We start from the raw sequence: 16,982 nt of genomic DNA on the forward strand, positions 1-16,982 counted from the left end.
AGTTTCAAGATCAGTCAGATTATGTTGTACCGCTTCAGTACAGACTTCAGTCGACCACTTCTGATGTGAATCACGTGTCGCTCAGTGCCAGTTATCCTGAGTTTCTAAATTACTGAGTCGCGTTCAAAAATCTGGTGATGAAGAGAAAATAACGGCTGTTCAGTTCCTGTCAAAAGTGTGTGTGTGTGTGTGTTTCTTGACTGTAAAAATACATGTGGTGTGAACTTACTGCCCGACTGTCTCTGCAGTGTTGATGACAGTAACTCGTCATGAAATTGTTTAGAAAAGAGAGTTTTTAAGTATTTCATTACAGGAGAAAGTAAACTTTAGTTTTTTCTCTTTTGTTTCTTATTTCTGTTAAAAGTTGGACACATTTTGTTTAAACTTTTGTTTTATGTATCTGAGATAATAACATTGCATGTATGAGTGGTGATGACTTAATGTACTGTGAAAGTTGTGTAAGCGACACCAGCAGGGTTCCAGGCAGAACTGGTAGCTGCTGAGCCTTTATAAGACCCTTTGTCCAATTATCCTGCTAATTAGACAGCAGGCCTCTCGTCTTTTTTTTTTCCTCCGTCTCTGTGTAGACTAGGTGGAGGTACTTAAAGACTGAGAGGCCTGACTCAGCCGCTACGCTGTGACACGTGGGTTTACTGTGCTGGCAGTGGGTGTGGGTGCAAGCACTGGGAGATGGTTTAAGGTTGAGTCATAGGCAGAGTTGGTGATTCAGAGACACTGCGTCTCCTACATGGTGGTCCATATGTAGCTCTGAGGGAGACTGTGTTACGTATTGGCTTACAGGGAAAAGGATGATTCAACCTAAAGCAGGATTCATTCAGATACCTGAAAGTTCAGGCAGGGAGTGTGGTGATCTTCTCTTCGTGATCAGAGGCAAAAACAAGCTGTGAGTCTCCGACACATGAAGGATTGTTGTAGTACTCGGGAGTTTATGTTTGTCCTCCAGCTTGTTCTCTGATAATGGACAGTTTTTAAACCTAAACAGCTTCTACCCCCACAGGAAGTCATACTGGGGACTTCCCTGTTGTGTAGTAGCCTACGGGACTGTTCGTTATCTATGAGGCGGGAGGGATGGTGAAGAAAGGGGGAGGCATGTCAAATAATTTTTTAAGGCCTAGGGAGGGACTGATGTTTTTTATTTAGGCTGAGGGGCGGGGCATATAACTTTAAACTGTTGTATTTTATATTGATTTTACCCCAGATTGTTAAAGAAAACATGCAAGTTGTCTTTAAAAATCATGTCTTATGTACAAATCGGCAAAATGGTGCCATTAATCACAGCCAGAAACTATAAAAAATATATATATTGTTGGATTTTCAAATTTCCAACAGTCCTTTGACACGTGTGATGAACGCTTCTGTCAGGAAAAAAAAATATCTGAGCTTTAAATAGTAAAATATCATCAAAATCACTTTATTCTACATTTATAATTTGTCCAAAAATAAACCATTTGCACGAACTAATCAGACAAGAGTAAAAAACCAAGGCTTTTTTTCAACTCCAGGATTTCGTCTTCAACTTTTAACTTTCAAATTTCAAACAGGAAGTTATACAAATCTAGCTTATGGTGGAGGGAGGGTCATGGATTTTCAACCAGTTACTCAGGGAGGCTCAAGGAAAAATATCTGTAGCTTCAAGAAGGGACAATTAAGTCATTCCCCAGCAACCCCCCTCCTCTGATAAATAAAGAACAGTCCCTAACCACAAAGTTTTTCCTTTTCATTGTCAAAGAAAAGGCTTTAAACTTGATTTCTTGACGACATCACAGATACAAAGTTGGTCATTAATTGTGAAACCCAAGGAAATGGACACAGAAACCAACATAAATCCCTAAATATAAAGTTAAATGTCAGAACCAAAGTGCATTTCTTCTCTGAGGTTTTGACAGCTGCAGCTTGTCAGCTTTTCTTCTCTGATAAAACCCTCCCAGCGCTGCACCGTCGTGGCCTTGGTCAGCACAAAGCCAAACATTTTGTGTGATAAGCAGATATCTGCTCCTTTGTAACCTCACTGCTATGTTCTATCAAAACGGTGACTTGTATTATGAAAGGTTTTGTGTCATGGCAGATAGTATGTGCTTCTCCCAAAGGTCACGTTCTGAGAACGGCGCCGTTATCTTTATAAACTGATACTACAGGACAGGTGTTCACACGATGAACGACAGACGTGTTAGCATACTTGAGGGGAGACACCCAGGTGGATAGGGTAATATTGTTAACTTAATCATTCGATCCATACATTAACGTATTGCAATATTTTTGTGTTGTAATACGCATCGATACACAGATGTCAAGTATTGTGTTTTTTATATAAATTATAAATTTCACAAATATAAATTTAACTTTTGGCAGCCTACTGGGATAATAAAATCAATGTTATTTTTCTAAATTAAAATAAAGTTAATTATTAATTACAAATCATTAAAAAATATGTTTTCACACTTTCTCTCCTTAATAATAAGATGTAATTTAAATGTTATTTTACATCTGAAACATTACATTATTCATTATATTATTTGGCATATACAGTAGTTGGTTACTATGAATGTTGTTCAGCTACTTTCAAACACTTTTGATTAATTTCACTATAATTTTACCAAATCCATGACAGGCCCCTTCTCTGCCCATCATGAGCCAATCGTGCCTCCCCCTTCTCTTTCTTTCTTTCTTTCTTTCTTTTTTTTTGGCCACACTCTTGACAATCAAGCCAAGCCGAAAGAGCGCGTATAACCATGGCAACCAAAAACGTCCTGATCCCTTTCACGCCCACCCACACACACTGAACAGGAGAGAAATGCAGATGGCAGCAGGGATATTCCTTGGAAAAGGCTTTTGTGAACATGTGTGGAGAGAGGGCATTAATATTCTTTTGTGCCGCACAGCACTGATTAAACTTCAAAGACACTTTCCAGCCGGCCCCTGCGAGGGAAAGTTCAGGCCCATTTCTACTGTGGCCAACTGAAAAGGCCATCCAGACACACCAGGTAGTTGGAGGACGACCATCTGGCTCAAACTGTACAATTAACCAGCAGCTCGGCTGCTTCTGTTTGGAGCTTTACAAAAATTAACCATTATTTCTTTTTCATATTAAATAAACACTGTATATCTTTATTTTAGCAGTTCATCGTATTTTCCGATGGCAGTGAAGGACTTGAACATTATCTAGCTCCTCTGACAGAGCGGCAGTCAGGATAGATTGTGACAATGATTGTGGTTATCAGTGACATTTCTTGCCAGGCAGCAGGATGTAGCAGTCGGGGGGGAAATGAGACTGTCTCCTACCGCAAAACCATCACGGCACATTCTGAGATTAAAGCACCTCTGTTGTTTTGTCTGCTGCTGTTGTGGTGAACGTGACGCAATAGACGAGGGCTCGGTGGTGCCAAGTAAACAGCAGACAGCTGCCTGGATAAGACCTGAGCTGAGGACAGAGCCTGGATCAAAGGTGGGAAAACTCATTTAGCCGGAGATAGACGTCTTTCCCACTCCGTTACAAAAGAGTTACAGTGTAATGAGAGGTCCGTTCACTCTGACCTGTTAGTCTCTGCAAAATACCTTTCACCTACATTTTTTTGACGCAAAGGTTAGAGTCCCTATGACATGAAAAAAACATTTTCCCAGTTTTTATCCTGTGTCCCCGCGTTAATCAATCATGTAGCTATCTCTTGCTGTTTTCAATCAGTATCAAAGTATTTTTTAATCGAGATCCCTGTTTTTTCTCTTTCTGTAAAACAGTTTCAAATGTTTAAAGACTCATCCTGCGAATTCAGAAGCTTTTACATGTCTCAAAAAGGCGGCTGCTAACAAGTGGCTAAACGGCTTTACAGCCTCATTGTGGTGGCAACATTGAGTCATGTGACTCTGTAGTCATTTGTTTATAGCCTAACATTAGTGTTTTACTTCTAGTGATTGAATTTATGCTCCAAAAATCATTTGTGAAAATGATCTTGTGTGATGCTTACTTCCTGGTTAGCCTCGAGGAACCTTTAAATAAATGGTGAGGTAACGATCCCTTGGCTGTCCGACAAAACACGTCATCCCTGCAGCACTTGATATCATCAGCTGCATCTTTTGTTTTGGCCAAGAAAACATTAAAAAGCTGTCAGATACTGTCAGCCACCACAACTGGCTTAAAAAACGTTGAGTTCACTCTTTTCAGCTCTGCTTTGGTCTCCACCAGCTCCTGAGAAAAACATCTGACAACCATGTTCCACTGTCTCCACCAGCTCACTGCTAACTTTGTGTCTCCACTGTTTGGTGCTGGACAGGTTGTGTATTGTGTGTCTGTCAGAGCCTTTGTTGTAGAAACATTACATTGGTCAATGAATGCAGCTAAGACTGAATCGTACAGTAAATGTGCTGTAAAACCAAAATAATGAGCTAAAAGAGGCTTAAAAGCCCAAACGGAGCTGCAGAGCTGGGTGTTAATTCTCTCTGATGTTGGCACGATTACAAAGACTCATTTCACTGAGTTAAGTTCTGTAAGACTTTACTCCACTGCAGCCAAAAAAATGTGATCCCTGAAATACAGTATATTCATTTTGACCGCATACTTTGTTGTATCTCAGCCCAGACCTGAGATAAGAGGTGGGGATAATACCAAAATCAAATGACTTCCTCATCAAAGCTTTTTCTGGAAAGATTAACAAGTGCGACCATTCTTCCAATTAAGCTTGACCGTGACCTTGGAGGAGCCCCGGCTAATGCTTATCATATGACATGAGAGGGTGTGCAATGATAAAGATCACCTGTAAAAGAAAAGAGGAGGAGCGGGGTGAGTTTTCAAGCAAACGCCAACATTTACCCAGCGGGCTAATCCTTCCGGATGCTAGTCACGCTACTGTCAGCTTTGCTAAGCTAAAGTACATTAAGACAGAAATCCCACACAGGATCACATGAGCTCTCGGAGTCACATCTGAGACTGTATCATTAGAAAAATTTGTCAAGTCACATTACAGTAGTCATTCAGCAGCGTCTTTAGACCAGGCATCAGTGCAGTTAGCACTCTGTAAGCCTCTGCCTTAAAGTGAGCTAATTAAGTGTGAGGAGATTTAAAAAAAAAAAAAAAAAAAAAAACTGGGTGAGAAAACGACCTTTTGTTTCTGTCACTGTTTCACAGTTTGCAGGGTACAAGAGTTATACTGGAGCAGTTATATAGGCCAAGCTGCTGGGATTGCAGGGCAGCTGCAGTAAGCCTGTCCCTCTGTTCTCCTCCTCTCATCAACATCTTTTCTCCAAAACTAAAAATGCTAACAGAGAACCAAATCTCTTCTTTACCTTCCCAGACGACTGGATCCCCTTGATCATGGCGAGGCAAACCATGGACCAGGCAGCCAGCAGGCACAAGGTCATCTTCCAGTTGAGTCCTCCGCCCTCAGAGATGCTGTCAGAGATGTTCAGGGCCTCGCGGTACCAGTAGTAGGTGGTGGCCGAACTCTTCTCACACTCAGGCACCACATCTACGGATAAAATGGAGGAAGTTACAGCCTGTATGTCATGTGTACCTCTGATGAAAAGTGTTATAAAAGCCTTCTGATTGGTCACTCAGTACGTTTACATGACATAAGAGAAAACTGATTTATTGTGTCAATCCCTGTAAACATGTTAGTGTGAGTGAAATGGTCCTAAAGTGAATTTGTCACAGTGGGACTAACACACCCAGATAATGTGACTCCTGTATGTATACAGTCAATCAGACCCAAACTGGCCGAGGCGCTCTGAGCATGCTCCACAGTTTCCGCCCCGGGCTTTGACCCTGAAGTCCAATAGCATTAAATGTGTAAGAGAAGAAGAAGCCGGTAACAACATGGAGAAATCTACATCCAGAGCTGTGACTTTTTGGACGGACCAAATGTACAGAGCTGTAAAGTTGTCCACCATGGTACCAGTTAGCAGCTAGCTAACCGTAGCTAACTTGTTTGTCCATTGTTTGGTCTGTGATGTAATAGGTCAACTGTGCAGGTAATCGTACTGAGTGAATCTGGTCCTAACATGTCTGACTGTGTCTCACATGTACTGGTCTTGTTCTTGACGAGTGGACACTCATGCCACGGCAGAGGCTGCTGGAAGGACTGGGAGAAATAGAAGAGACTCCAGCTGATGATGACATTGTAGTAGAGAGCCACGAAGAAGCATACCTGCAGCGAAGAGAGGGGAGTTAAGTTTGGACGCACAGAACCACAAATGATGTGATGAAGATGTTTGAATCATCAGAATAGTGACAAACATTGTTCTACATATGTTCAGTACACTGACGTCTCTTTTTCTTATTGCAAGAGGAGTCTTTATTTTCTGAGTACGGAGCCACAACTTCCTTTTCAGCCATCTTTAGATAAATATCATCATGTTTTTGTTTCATTCATTTGTGCTGCTGACTTAAAGCCGCTGCTGGAAACATGAATTACATCACTTCCTGTATTTCACCACATTTTTCCTTAGAAAGCTTTATAACTGACACCAGAGACGCCACAAATAGTTTCAGGTTACAAATAGTTTGTATAATTTCGTAACACACAGTGGGGCTGCAGCAATACACCCGTTTCAAGGTATACTTTAATATGAAAGTTGGGTGGTTGCCTGGCAACAATAAAAAGGTCCAGCAAGCGTTTTTTAAGGGGCATTCAATTTTTTTTTAAAAAAAGCCACACATTTTACACCCTGCAAAACCCTTTCTGTGTGATGGGGCCTGATTGTACTGTGTCACTCACCACACAGCTGGCGAAGCCGATGCCCCCAAGCCGAGGGCTGATGTAGTTCCACACCCCGATGCTGCCCCTGCGGATCCGCTGCCCCACCGCCAGCTCCAGGAAGAACAGCGGGATGCCGATCAATATCAGCAAGATGAGATAGGGCACCAGGTAGGCTCCTGTCAGTCAAAACCACACAGACAGCGAGTTAAAGGAAGCATATGCAAAGAAGGGAAACTGTGTCATCAGACAGCTACGAGCCGCAGCTGACACCATTTCAGTTCCTGAATGCAGCCCACGAGCACATGGGCATCACACACACACACACACACACACACACACACACACACACACACACACACACCCTCACATCTCTGACTGCCACGTGCTACATTCAAACTCACACAGCAGCTTCCTAAACTCTAGATATACTTCCACATAACGTCCCCCCGATGGTGACACATTTGCATAAAAGCTCTCTAACAGTATCTGTCTCATAATCTCCCTCACACACACACACACACACACACACACACTGAAATTACTACACACTCATGTGCTGAGCTGCATCTGTGTGTCTCCACCTAGTGCCTCCCCCCTGGTGTGTGGTGCAATCAAATAATTCTGGAAACCAGGAAATATACTGAAGTCTAAAATTATCTAAATTACAGTGGGATCACTTTGAGGCTCTGCAGAGACCACATTCCTCTCTAGAACTAAGGTTTCAGGGCAAATGACTAACATTAAGACAGGCTGTAATAGTGTGGTGTGATAAAACACAGGGGGGCACATCTCTTGTGACAGTCAAGAGTAAGACTGCCGGGCACATGACGGCTGGCAGAGGACGAGAGTAACTAAAAGTCTTTGTTGAGAAGAAATGGCCGGTGGTTAGACGTGATCAGTGGCACCAGATTGTAAAATAATGCAGCTTTTATCTTCTTGTTGGATAAAGGGCGATGTAAGGTACGCACGCTGCAGTGGGAGGTTTTTCTTTTTCCTCACGTGAGGTTCCTGTGGGTGTGTGTGTGCTGAAGGCTTTGAGAGGCCATGGAAATCTGTTAGAAACTGTTGCATCATTTTAAAAGTGCATGACTACTGTGGAAAAAACAGACGATCTTTTCTTTAAAACACACTTTTTGAAGTCAAATCGACGACAGTGATGACGTAAAAATCCCCTTTTGTAAAATTTCCCCCTCCTTTCCTTCAATGGGCTGAACCACAACATCAAATGTTAACATTGGCGGGTGGACGTATTGTAATGTTTGCAGTGAGTCACTGATGACGGCGTCAAAACTTCCGCCATGGGTGTATTGTTTTTAAGATAAGTTTCATCCCTGCTTCAACCGCGTTTATTGTTCCATCTGGCAGGACGTTCATTCACATCCTGAGTCCTGCTGTCCCTCCCAGGTTCGGCGTTATGGGAGTGGTCACAGGCAGGGAAGTAAATGTGTGCTTCTGTTGTTTGGTTTGTTTGTATATTAACTGGTTTCTAATATTAAAACCTCTATTTCTGGTTCACTGAGTACACGCTTGGTTCTGGGAAGAGGCTCTGACATCAGTCAGCATCAAAAACCCCTCTGGTTTCTATTGTCTTCTAAAAGCCTCGACAGTCTCCGCTAGACGTTTGAACACTTTGATGGCACTTTGAGAAAGCAAACAGCCTGATGAGAGCGCATTTCATCTTTTCTTAAAATAGTTTCCAGCTCTCTCTTTACTTTTATTACACAGATCACTGACAGTAAATATGCGGTTGATCCGGTCGAGGCATTGTCCATACGAGTGGCATCTCTGTGTTGTAGCAGCACTACATGTACAACGACAACGGGCGTGGGTGATTTGCATACCTGTAGTATGAGCAATGAGAAACAAATTACTATAACAACACAACCTGAAATACTGCTCACCTTAACGTATGATTGAATGGAGGAGAATAAAAAAATGTAGGTGAGCTGTTGTGCTACATTTTCTGTTTCTTAAAAAATCTGGCGCGGCAGAGGCCAACGTTTTTCTTTCTCTGCTGAATATGATGTCACTGATCTGACAATTTTTACTACTTTATGACATTTCATAGACGAAACAATTAATGCAGACGATGGATAAAGTGATGATGAGAACAATCAGTGGATCCAGCACTCGGAGCACAAACAGCCCCTCGACAAACATTCAGCCATAAAAGGAAATAAACTGTAGTAAGAAGATGAAAGACACTGACGTACGTACACATGTATGAACACGGGACACGATATGCACAGGTTCCTGGAGTGAGTAGATAAAAGATAAAACACACCTACACACACACACACACACACACACACACACAGATCTGCCTCTTTTTAATCTAATTACAGTTGAACACAGCAGGGCGACCAGAGCTGTTTAAAACAGACCTGAAAACATGACAGGAGTTAGAGAGAGGTCGTGATCACAGCTGAACACACACGCACACGCACACACACACACACACACACACACACACACACACACACACACTAACAGATGGATCTTGCGCAAATGAAGTACATTAACAAACTCATAAGGACATGATTCACTGTGGTTACGCACAGACACAGCCCGGCCTCTTCAGTCTCTCAAACTGTCACCCCGCTTTCATCCATCACACCTCACATCCACCACAGACCCCCACCACCATCACAACCCCACCTCTCCTCCAACTGTAATTTTTAACGATATGAAGACTCGATGTTGAACGTCTTCTCTCAATGGGCCAATTTCATCGACTTTTTTCTCCAAGATTTTTCACTGTATGTTACTACATTAGCGTTTAATAGTAAGAGAAGAATCCCACTGCACCCCACGGGCCCCACTGCAACCGCACTGCCTGCACTGTCTATATTTACGCCCCTGCAACACAATATCATGATAAGTTAATAGATGATAATATCATGATAGTCCAGCCCGACTGCAAACCGCACACTCAGCATGTTCACAGACTACTGAGTGAACTATGATAAGATCATATGTGATAAGGAAATGTTAAGAGGCAGCAGATTATACGGATGAGTTTTAAACAACTTATTCTACATCCGGATGTTGAAATAGGCGAGAATTCCTTTTAATTCTTTACCAAGGTTTGTTTGCCTTTCTTTCCTTGACTTTTCGGGAGTTGGACTGTAACAGGAGCTGTAGCTGTAGCTGTAGCTGTAGCTGTTGTGGTTCAGTGAAGCCCACACGCACATTGTTAATGATGACTTGGATTGAGAGATTATATCCTGTCTGGACAGCCAGTCTGAGACGGGTTCATTTAATCAGCTTTCTTGAGACATAATCTGCAGGTGGGAAGTGCAGCACCTCTTCACCTTCTCAGGACACACACACACACACACACACACACACACACACACACACACACACACACACACGTCAGAGTAATAACCCAGCAGCGAGTCCTCATTGCGACACAACAACACGAGGAGATCATTTCAGGTGATGAGCACTTTAAATCAAGTGAAGTTGAAGGCATTGTGGGAAATGTGGTTTAGATCGCAGCAGGGTTCAGTCTTGTTATTATTAGACTACAGTTGTGAGCTGCTCTCTGGAAGGTGTCCCACATGTTGACAGCAGAGTTCGATGCAAATGTTGCAGATTGAACACTGACAGGAGGTCACATGACCGTCGACCCTGAAGGTCACTGAGCAGGCTGGTTTTAACAGACAGGTACCAAACAGGAAGGAACTGTGTTTCCCCATCTGTCTTACACACACTTCCACAGAGAGTACTGAACACACTGCACATTAAACCTGCGTCTGTGTGCTTCATGTGGAGTCTAGATGTGCTGGTTTCCAGCTGGTTCAGCCTCAGGGTAGTTTGCTGTCTCTGTTAAGTAGCTGTCCGTCAGTCAGTCACTCTACAGCAGGAAACCACACTTCAAAATAAAAGCTATGTGCTGGAAACGTTTCCAAGTCACCAGTGGTCCATTCAGAATGGACCCGTGACCCACTTTAGGACCATGACCCACCAGTTGGGAACCACTGCGTTAAAGGACTAATCGTGAGGAGTCTTTTAAATGTCCAAGAACTGAAACCTGATTACAAATTTTGGCTTTTTGGAGGTGACTGGATGATCTGTCTTACAATCATATTTCTTAACACATTTTGACATGCATTCACTTGAACACTGCTGAGACGTTACAGGACCTGCACACAAGCTGTAAACACAACGTTATAATAAAAGCTACATGATCATTCTGTGAAATTTGGACCGACATACAAGCGTGAAAAATGAAACCATGAAGACTGCATTGACTGAGAGTATGGAAATCCAATTCCAGGCACATTTGTGTGACTGAAAAAAAAAAAAAAACCAACAGTGATGCAATCCGGCTCTGTTTGTCTACAAGGCCGTGGAAGTGAATCACATCCATAATTTATTCTGTCCTCGTTTGTCCTCTGTAACAACATATACAACACACACAGACACACAGATGTGCGCAGACTCAGATCTCTACACTCTCACAAACCAGACAGACTGTACAGTTGCATTTATTCTGAAATATCTGATCCTGATGCTCTCTCTGTAGTTTACCTGTTTTGATGCTAAATTTTCATCCGGCCCTGGTTTCATATTGTGTCGTTCTTAGTCTGTCGGCATGTCAGTGTCATGTGAAATGATCTGTGCAGGGCTCAGCACCGACAAGCTGGCAATGAGGCATCTGCTTTTGGTTGCCTAAACTGAAAACATGGTTGCCATTTTAAATCAGCTCATAATCTGAGTAATTAAGATACTGCAGTGTAGTTATGTAGTTATGTGTCAGCTTAATGGTGAAAATGTGTCATAAAAGAATCTCTGTAATGACGGGTTGCGCAGAAAACAAACCACGCAGCTGCGAAGTGTGGCTCGCCACTATAATTATATTTTTCTGTGACTGGGAGTTGTGTTTATGTGTTTCAGCTGGGAAGGGCATCTGTGTAACATTGGTCAACGTGTCACAGAGAGGACGCTGTTTAACGATTGGCTGTGGGGATTCTCTGGCTGCTATTTGCCGCTAAAAGTTCAACTATCCCCGACTTTCAGTTTGGCAGCGTGCAGCGTGGTTCCTGTTCTGACTGTAACAGCAAAATTGAAATATCATTATTCAACAAATTCGAAAAAAAAAAAGTACCTTTTTTGGGAGGTGCTATTTTTGCTTTTTGCTGTCCCTTTTTCTCATATGTCAAGATGTGGTTCCACTGATTGAAACTTAACGCCAAGAATTGGTTGCCAGTTTCTTGAAATGGTTGCCAGTGGCATTTTGGCAACCGTAATTGTCGAGCCCCGTCTCTGGGTTGATTCTGATGTTGCTGATTTAGTCATTTAAGTCTCTTGCCGTCCTCACTGTAACGATACTTCTGCTTAATTACAACCTGAGTCTTAGTTTCACAGTTTTGGCCGTGGTTTCTGTTGGTGCTAACATCGTTGAGTTAATTGCTGAGATCTGACAATGTGGCTAAAAAGAAATCAGATGCTGCATCAAAACCCAAATTGTATTCACACAGTTTACAGACAGACTTCCTGGTCTCTTGTTGCCACAGACGTACAGATTTCCTGAGCTTTGAATCTTTATAACCAACAGTTACCATCACTGTCTGTCCTTTTGTTGTCTTATTTATAACCTCTTTCATCATCTGATTGATTGTGTTTCTTGTCCTGCTGGACTTTGTTTTACTGATGTTGTCACATTTGCAGATTTACTCTGGTGAGTACCACGATACAAATTATCAGCCAGAACACAGCCACATTGTTATAACCAGAAATATCCTTTGAGTCATACACAGATGAATCATAGTGAGGTGCACTCATGAGGAAAATCCTTCAAGATTTATTTTGTTTCATTCATTCATAAATTTCATATATTTGTGAAAATTTTGTTTTTTAAGGGACTGTTCTTTATTTATTTATTATCTTTGGGCCTCCCTGAGTGAGTAGTGGAAAATCCATGACCCTCCCGCCACCATACATTAGACTTTTAAAACTTACCCTTTGATGTTTTAAAGTTTAAAGACGAAGAAGAAATGCCGGAGTTGAAGGAAGACTTGGTTTCTCACTCTTGTCGTTCATACTCGTTACTTCGTACAAATGGTTTATTTTTGGTCAAATTTGGTTATGTTCATCCCTGACGGAAGTGTTTGTTGCACATGTTGTGTCCAAGGATTGTCGGAAATTTGAAAGTCCAACGATAATTTAAGTTTTCACAGTTTTTGGCTGTGATACATGGTGTCAAATCACGCCTTCCAATCCTACATGTTTGCTTTAAAAATCCGCTGTAAAATAAATACAAATTTAGATTTTTAAAACTTACCCTTCGGTGTTTGACAGTTAAAAGTTGAAGAAGAAATCCTGGAGTTGAACAAAGCCTCAGTTTTTCCACTCTTGTTGGTAAGACAGTTTATATTTTTTTGGCCAAACGAGACGTAGAATAAAGTGATTTTGATGAAACATCACTGTTTTAAGCTCAGATTTGGATGTTTGTTTGTTTTCTGATGCTTCTTCCCTAAGCCAAAAATAAAATTTATAAGCTCCTCCCCAGTGCTTAAAAAAATTATTTGACATGCCTCCCCCTTTTTGCACCACCCCTTTCCCCCCAATAAATAACAAACAGTCCCTTAAATGCCTCTTTTTTAAAGTTAGTGATAATGTTAGGATGATTTCTTATGACTATCATCATTATGTTTTCCCATATTCCCCACTCCTACTGTGCACATGTTCGTCAGCCTCAGTGTGGTGAGGGCTGACAGTAAACCCCCCCGCCCTCACAGGTAAAGAATAGTCTCTCAAATGATTCTGTTTTTTAAAGTTAGTGAATTATGATTTCTTATGACTATCATCATCATCATTATATTTGTCGGCTGCTGGCGGTAACTCACCCCCTCCGTTCTTCTGGCACAGGTAGGGGAACCTCCAGACGTTGCCCAGGCCTACAGAGAAGCCAACCTGGGCCAGGATGTACTGGAGCTTGCTGTTCCAGGCCGGGCGTTCCTCCTCCTCTCCGTCCGAGCCCCCTTCCTCCACGTCGCACTCTTTCCCTTCCCCTTCATGGTTGTTGACGATCAGCGAGGTCTTCTTGAAGGAATCGTCACAGGCGTCCTCGTTGGAAAGCAGGTCTTTGACAGACTCTGTGACATCGTCGTCAAGCTCTCTCTTGACGGCCTTGCTGTTTTTGGGCATTTGATAAAGCAAACAAGGGCGAGGGGTGGAACGTCTTTATAAGTTGGCAGGCTGAAGGGCAGGGCAGGCGTCTGGGAAAAAGTCACTTTCTGAACCTTGGCTGTGCAAAGCTGAGAGTTTAAAGGTGTTAGGGTTCAAGTGCCCGTTGAGGTTTGAGACAGTTTGTGCAGGTTGAGTGATCAGGAAGTGGTTTAGCCTATGTCTTCATTATCACCAAGAGTCTGTGGGACAGAGGAGGACATATACAGATTACAGTGAGAAAACAGCAGTGAAAATTATGGACGAGGTTGCGTCAGAGCTTTGACACATTTGATGAGTCGCTGCTCAGCATTACAGTTTTGTGTCTTGACTCTCAGCCTCTAATTTCCCTTCATACATTTCTGTCTGACTGGTTTTAACATGAATTAACTTTGAATAAGCAAAAACATGCTGACTCTGGCAGATGAAGACGAGAACTGACTTTCTGTTAACCTTGTTTTAAAAAGACTGGATTTATCTCAACAGCTCAAACTGTGTGAGGTGTTTCTGTCTGATTATAATCATACTTTTATTTCATAGAAAAATACCTCACATCTTATCTGAGTTATCTGAGTCTGATCTGAGAGTACGGAAGCTTATTGATGCCACGGCAGGAAAACAAAACTGATCAGTATCAGTTTCTGGATACAACAATAAAACTTTCTTCTTATAACAATGTTTTGATGTCTTAACAAAATGTTTTCATGTTATTACAAGAAACTTTTGATATATAAAGAAAAGTTTCTTGTAATAAAGAGATATTATTTACATTTTAACAAGATGTTTTTATGTTATATCAAGACACATTTCTTGATATAACAACAACCACCATAACAACAACAAAGAAAAAAATATATACTTATTTCTCTTCTTTTAATGTGAAACTTTTTGTGACACATTTTTGTTATTATTACAGCCTACTTATTCATCTTGTTATAACCTTACACCTTTTTTGTTATAACATGATAATATCTCGTGTAAACCTTTATGACATCCTGTTATAACAGAACTTTTCCTGTTTTGACCTGACACTGATCTTTTTCTCTGGCATGGCCGGACTGTGGGGAAAAAGTCCATCCAGAGAATTATTGCTTTATCCGGGGACGCAGAGTTATAACTCACATGGAGATCACGTGTCTGGCTGAGGCAGCACACTCACTGAATGAGGATCATTTTATTACAAGTCATTGTTCTGAAGCAAAGAAAGAAAGGTCAGGGAGTGACTGGCTGATGTGGACACTGACAGGTCGATCACGTTTCCATCCTCCTGAATAATTGAAGGGAGGAGGCCATTTGCATAGGAACCCAAACACTCCTTTTCTCCGCAGCTCTCTGGATGGGATGGGGAAAGCCCTCAAATATAAAAGGGTATCAACTTCCAAAATACAAACGGGGATGTGAGCAGACATGCGCGGGCTGCCTAACCACAAGGGTGGAGGCAAAATATCTTCCTGTACAAGATCATCATTTATTCACATTAATATCTCCTGCTGTGATCCTGACTATAAATATCGCTGGAAAAGATTCAAGGGTGTGGACAGTGCGCGCCCTGAGGCGGGTTAAGGTGCGCAACATCACCGTCTGCAAATCAGCATCCTCGGGCGTCCTGCTTTTTATTTTTATGCAATAATTCAACCAGAAATATTTTCATAAAAACGCATCAGGGGCGCAAGCATGTTGCAGAAACCCCACATGCCTCCCCTCCTTCTCACCAAGCGGAGGATTAAGTGATTAATAGATTTCCTTTACCGCTTCCAGATTAGCCTGGTTTGTATGAGGCAAAGGCCGTCGTTTCATAATCCAGTGAATGGAGCAGCCAAAAGGAGGCTGATGCTCAGTAACCTTCACTGCAGATATTATGGAGACGGTAATGGAAGTGGCACCGCGATTAATGCGTGAATATGAATGCATGAATGTGTCTGAGGGTGAGGATGTGAGGCTGAGAGAGCGCGCAAAGACAAGGAGCGGTTTTTTCTCCTCTGTGTGTGTGTGTGTGTGTGTGTGTGTCTGCACATGACTCAGGAATGACGAGTCAGTAAACGGGCCGACGGGATACAAAGAGAAAATGCGGATGGAGAAAAGGATAAAAATAATCAAGCCAACAAGGCTCACCGGGGCCATGTGGCTCGGTGCGGCTCGGTGTGGCACAGTTTGTTCTGTGAGCAATGCGCATACATTAGTGTCCTGTGTCTCCCGCCCAGGCTGCATGACATCCGCGTGAGGTGTTTCATCATTCACTGGCCAACCACATCCTGCGCACTGGTACCTCACTCATCCTCCCTCACACTCACACACACCATGCCTTTATCATCTGTGTAATAAGCCCTGAGGATGCTGTGTATGTGTGTGTGTGTGTGTGTGTGTGTCTGTGTGTGTACTCACCACTGAGGAATAACAGTCGTCCTTTTCTGAGATGACGCGTCTCAAGGAATGAAATTATGAGAGCACATGCACGGAGGAGACATTATCACTTGTATCTGTGTGAACCAGTCCGGCCGGTGTGCTGCCTCTCACTTCGGTGCCCTGACTTCTCTAGCTTTCAGGCGGAAACACGCAGAGCTCAGAGGGGCGCTCCGACCCCCTCGCTCCTGTTACGCGTCATATTTCCACTATTATAAATAACACATTGCTTCTCATGGAGGTTATAAACCTACACTTTATGACATTACATGTTGTGTGTGATAGTTTAATGAAGATATAAGGCTAAATTCTGTTTTTAGTTTCCCGTACCCCCCTGTTGTTGTACTTGGTACGCGCCACTACTACACTGAAAGGGGCTGGCTCATGGATGAATGCAATGTGCCTCTGTTTATAAACGTTCATTTCCCTCTCTGGATATTCAAACACTCTTATATTACACACATTTATTTACACACTGACTATACTCAGCGGAATAAAAACTGTTTTTAGGAATTTAACTAGTAAAAAGAGAGGTTTTGGTCAAGGTTGGCATTTACCGCGTCATCCACCCGCGCAACCCTTCCTGGCTATTGCGATTCAAAAAAAAAAAGAAAGAAAGAAAGAAATTAGCATAAAGCTCAGACAAGACGGAAATCCCTTTTTCTTAATAGAAATAAAAAGAGGAATATAGCTATATGT

At 42.3% G+C, this 16,982-nt stretch overlaps 1 protein-coding gene across 1 annotated transcript; it reads right to left on the minus strand.

The window, feature by feature from the left end:
- Positions 1-5,214: 5,214 nt before the first annotated feature.
- slc6a15 (solute carrier family 6 member 15) lies at positions 5,215-16,400 on the minus strand. Its single transcript, XM_050072516.1, has 5 exons — positions 16,266-16,400; positions 13,565-14,086; positions 6,726-6,883; positions 6,029-6,155; positions 5,215-5,477 (listed from the first exon to the last, which is right to left on the minus strand). The coding sequence occupies exons 2-5, from the start codon at positions 13,863-13,865 to the stop codon at positions 5,239-5,241; spliced, it is 825 nt and encodes a 274-aa protein (XP_049928473.1). The 5' UTR covers positions 13,866-14,086; positions 16,266-16,400; the 3' UTR covers positions 5,215-5,238.
- Between the last annotated feature and the right edge of the window lie 582 nt (positions 16,401-16,982).

Source organism: Epinephelus moara, chromosome 20 (genome assembly GCF_006386435.1).
Source record: "Epinephelus moara isolate mb chromosome 20, YSFRI_EMoa_1.0, whole genome shotgun sequence".
Lineage (NCBI taxonomy): Eukaryota > Metazoa > Chordata > Actinopteri > Perciformes > Serranidae > Epinephelus > Epinephelus moara.